General features: G+C 52.0%; 1 protein-coding gene across 1 annotated transcript; it reads left to right on the forward strand.

Annotated features, from left to right (window-relative positions):
* The first annotated feature begins 1,368 nt into the window (after window positions 1-1,368).
* On the forward strand, window positions 1,369-2,382 carry LOC104255148 (olfactory receptor 52K2). Its single transcript, XM_009809133.2, has one exon. It carries the CDS (start codon window positions 1,369-1,371, stop codon window positions 2,380-2,382), a length of 1,014 nt encoding a protein of 337 aa, XP_009807435.2.
* The last annotated feature ends 1,241 nt before the right edge of the window (window positions 2,383-3,623 follow it).

Below are 3,623 nucleotides of genomic sequence, written 5' to 3' on the forward strand. Positions count from 1 at the left end.
TTAATCTGCTAACATGTTTTATAAGTGACAAGGAAGAAAGCAATCAGATTTGCCTGGGAAGATCTACGCTTGATAATGTGATGCTTTCTGGACATGCGACACGCTCTCTGCAAGGTCCTGCTGGAAAACCGCAGTTAATCTGGCTGAGAGATGGGTTGCATCCGTGGGAAACAGAAACCCCAATGCCTCTCCTTCCCGAGGTGAAGGCGATGTGGGCAACTGGACCTCAAAAGCAGGGGAGTATTGAAATGACGTGTAAAGTGGAGCTCTTCAAAGACTGGTCTTGGGCAAACTGTTGTGCACCATCCAAGACCCCTTTGTGAGACCTCGTCTGTGTGACCAGGCACAGCCAAGAAAGATGGTTTAAAGAAAAGTGCGAAGAGGAAAACTGCTTGTGAGGCTAGGAGCAGAGCTCTGGTCTTGTGAAAGGGGACCAAGGAGCAGAGGCTCTTTTGCTTAGCAAATGCCAGGCTGGGTTGTATGGCTTTATAGACACACTGGGGTGCAAATGCCAGGGAGGGAAAAGTGTAATCAGATTTAATTTCAGAGGTGATAGAAACTGGATGGGAACACACTGAGAGAGGAAAGTAGAGGTAATTTTCCACCTGTTGGAGCAGGGTGGAGGGTTAGAGCTGTCTTCCAGCAGATGCATGAAAGCAAAATATCCTAGGATGCTGACTATCAGTTTTCCTGGGTAAAATAATCTGTCCCACCTAAAGCAACAGACAGTTGGCTCTGTGATCCAGAAAGTCCTTTTCAGCTCCATCTTTCTCGATACAGAGCAAGACAAGTGGGAAGTGAAGATGGGAAATCAAATAGTTGGTGCTGATAGAGGGGTTAAAAATTCTCCTGCAGGTCTGGAATAAAACTTCCATCATCTGAGGTTTACTTACTTCCATGTCTCATGGTGGCATGTGGAAGAAGGACAAAGATTGGGCTAACTCTTCTCTGCTTGTTTTGATATAGGAACTACGGGACGTCAAATGACACCAGCAAATGTCAGGCTCACAGGAAAGGGAAGGGGTTATTTCACAGAAGGTGCCGTTAGTTTGTAAAACTCCTTGCTAAAAGACAGAGTGGGTGCTAAAATTTTGCACAGAAGAGGCTAGATGGGTTTCTGGGGTGGGGTTAATAAAAAAGGAGAAACCACATCCAGCTCAGGAAGTCCCTGAGCTTCAAATCATTGGAAGCTGGGGAGGCACTCGGGAGAAGTATCATGGTATGTTTCCTTTCTCATATTCTTCCCTAAGGATCTGCTTTTGATGCTGGACATCGGATCTGAGGCTGGATGGACCTTTGGTGTGACCCAGGGTATGGCCGTCCTTGTGTGCCTGGGCTCTCCCCAGTCAGGCTCCTGCAGTGACCACCATGCCCCACTCACGTCCCACCAACACCTCGCTGTCGGAGCTGCACCTGATGGGCATCCCGGGGCTGCAGCACCTGCATCGCTGGATCTCCATCCCCTTCTGCATCATGTACCTCATCACGCTGGCTGGGAACATCACCCTCCTGTGCGTGATAAAGGCTGATCCCAGCCTGCACCTGCCCATGTTCCTCTTCTTGTCCATGCTGGCTGTCATTGACTTAGTGATGTCCACCTCCATCACCCCCAAAATGCTAGGCATCTTCTGGTTTCACTCCACTGCCATCAGCCTGGATGCTTGTCTCATCCAGATGTACTTTGTTCACGCTTTCTCTGTGATGGAGTCGGGGGTGCTGGTGGCGATGGCCTTTGACCGCTACATGGCCATTTGCAATCCACTGCGGTACTTGTCCATCCTGACCAGCCCCGTTGTGGCTGCCATTGGTTTGGCTACCTTGCTCAGGGCTGTGGTTTTCATGAGCCCCCTCACCTTCCAGATTCGCCGCCTGCCTCTCTGCAGCCCGGCAGTCGTGGACCACTCGTACTGTGAGCACATGGCCGTGCTCAAACTGGCTTGCGGGGACGCTGCCTTCAGCAACACCTACAGCCTCTCTGTCTCCACCTATGTGGGCACCTTTGACTCGCTGCTCATCGCCCTCTCGTACGCGCTCATCCTCCAAGCTGTGCTCAACCTCTCCTCCCCTCAAGCCCGCAAAAAAGCCTTCAGCACCTGCGGCTCACACCTCTGTGTAATGGCCCTCTTCTACATCCCTGGGCTGCTCTCCATGTACATGGAGAGGTACCACCAGGAGCTCCCACCCCATGTTCAAGTCCTGTTGGCTGATCTCTATCTCCTCATCCCACCGGCATTCAACCCCCTGATCTACGGCATCAGGATGAAGCAGATTCGTGATGGAGCACGCAGGGCCATCTCCCGGAGGAGACCCATGGCAGGAGCGGTTGGGCCTGGCCTTCAGGGCAGAGGGCTGGGACTCATGAAGACAAAGTCCATTCCCTAGAATGGCCAAAACCTCTGTTGGACCTTGGTGTGGCACTCGGTGTACATTCAGAGACGCAGGTGCCCCAGGAAATGTTGGCACCCACTGAATTCAGGTCAGCACCAAGGGCTTCAGCTGGTTGTTCTCCCACCTGTCCCTAGCACAAGGCAGTGACATTGGCACAGCAGCTCTGGGTGGTCCAGTTCCCTCAGAGCTCCCAACATAAATAAGGGCTGCAGCCACCACCTGATCTTGCTCTGGCAAAATGACCTAGTGCAACTGAACCACAGCAAAATAACTGTTTCCTTAACATATCACTTTCTGTGCAGCGGAGCCATGCCAAGAGATGTAAGGGACATGGGATCACAGGACCACGGGATAACTCAGGCTGCAAGGGACCTCAGGAGGTCTCTAGCCCAACTCCTGCTCAAAGCAGGGTCACCTACGAGGTCAGGCCAGGCTGCTGAGAACATCCCCTCTCTCTTGGTGAAGGTCTGTCAGCCCTGGGGAGCAGGTACCGACACACAGTCACCACCGTCCTGAATGCACGAACATAGCACACACTTTACCTATCTCTCACCAAAGTAAATCACCTGAACACCTCTCGGACTCTCCCCTGACTCTGTTCCCCACCCCTACAGCAGGGCTACACCAGAGCATCAATACAGTAGCATCCAGTTGCCACCTCCTTGATGACTTCTTCATGGTCTAACAGGTAAAGTCTCCCCAGTGGAAGCAGCAGTCTGTCCCTCTGCGCGGGAGAAGTGCCACGGAGGCCAGCACAGACAGCTGAGGTGCCCGCTGGTCTCTGGGCATTGCTGCACTTCTGCCCTGTGCAGGGACAGAGGGCTCTGCATCGCTCCACCAGCCCTCGCCATGCAACATCGAATTGGTTTTGGCTGGAATTAGAGATAATTTTCTTCATAGTAGTTTGTATCAAGATGTTTTGGATTTGTGATGAAAGCAGTTGTATTGGGTTTGGCTGAGATGGGGTTCATTTTCTCCATAGTAGCCCTCATAGTGCTGTGCTCTGTATTGGTAGCTAGGAAGATGTAACACACCAGTATTTTGGCTACTGCTGAGCAGTGCTCCACAGCACCAAGGCTGTCTCTCCAACATTCCCCCCTCACCCAGTAGTCTGGGGGTGGGCAAGATCTTGGGAGGGGATATAGCCAGGACAGTTGACCCAAACTGACCAAAGGGATATTCCATACCACAGAATCACAGAAGGACAGAATGACAGGGGTTGGAAGGGACCTCTG

Source organism: Gavia stellata, chromosome 1 (assembly GCF_030936135.1).
Source record: "Gavia stellata isolate bGavSte3 chromosome 1, bGavSte3.hap2, whole genome shotgun sequence".
Lineage (NCBI taxonomy): Eukaryota > Metazoa > Chordata > Aves > Gaviiformes > Gaviidae > Gavia > Gavia stellata.

What these genes read in the sequence shown, in the direction of transcription:
- LOC104255148 (XM_009809133.2), top strand. Translation starts at nt 1,369, where the DNA reads ATGCCCCACTCACGTCCCACCAACACCTCGCTGTCGGAGCTGCACCTG.